The 396-nt window shown below is 48.5% G+C and overlaps 1 protein-coding gene across 1 annotated transcript in view; it reads left to right on the top strand.

Moving 5' to 3' along the window:
- LOC119593496 (protocadherin-like wing polarity protein stan) overlaps positions 1 to 396 on the top strand; it is a gene marked incomplete at its 5' end in the record, with an annotated part of 16,607 nt that overhangs the window by 11,603 nt on the left and 4,608 nt on the right. The window contains 2 exon segments of the mRNA XM_037942446.1: positions 92 to 97; positions 139 to 304. Of these exon segments, the coding sequence (XP_037798374.1) occupies positions 92 to 97; positions 139 to 304 (172 nt within the window).

Genomic DNA, 396 nt, shown 5'->3' with positions numbered 1-396 from the left:
TTGTTTTATGAGTGGGAAAAAATATTGAATAGCTCTATGCTTTATAACGATAAGACCAAAACTGAAATATTAATCAAAGTACTAATAAAAAAGGAAGATTAAAAAGTGTAATGAAACGGTTACCTTCTCGCCCTTCGTCCAGGCGGTCGAGGAGGAAGACGCCGAGAGAGCGAAAGCGAGAGCGAGCTGAGCCTCGACCATCGCTCGCTCGACCTCGCCTCCTCGCACTCGAGCGACGAGGACGACACCACGACCCACAACGGAACGCTCAGGGTCAACGAACGACGCACCAATCCGCCGCCCGGTATGTATCTCGAAGGTAGGAGAGAGGATGAAGGGAGGGAGACAAACAGACTGGCAGGAGACAGATGTGATTCATGAATTGCAATAAATAGA

Source organism: Penaeus monodon, chromosome 32 (assembly GCF_015228065.2).
Source record: "Penaeus monodon isolate SGIC_2016 chromosome 32, NSTDA_Pmon_1, whole genome shotgun sequence".
In the NCBI taxonomy this organism is placed as follows: domain Eukaryota; kingdom Metazoa; phylum Arthropoda; class Malacostraca; order Decapoda; family Penaeidae; genus Penaeus; species Penaeus monodon.
This window is presented reverse-complemented; position numbering and strand designations above follow the sequence as displayed.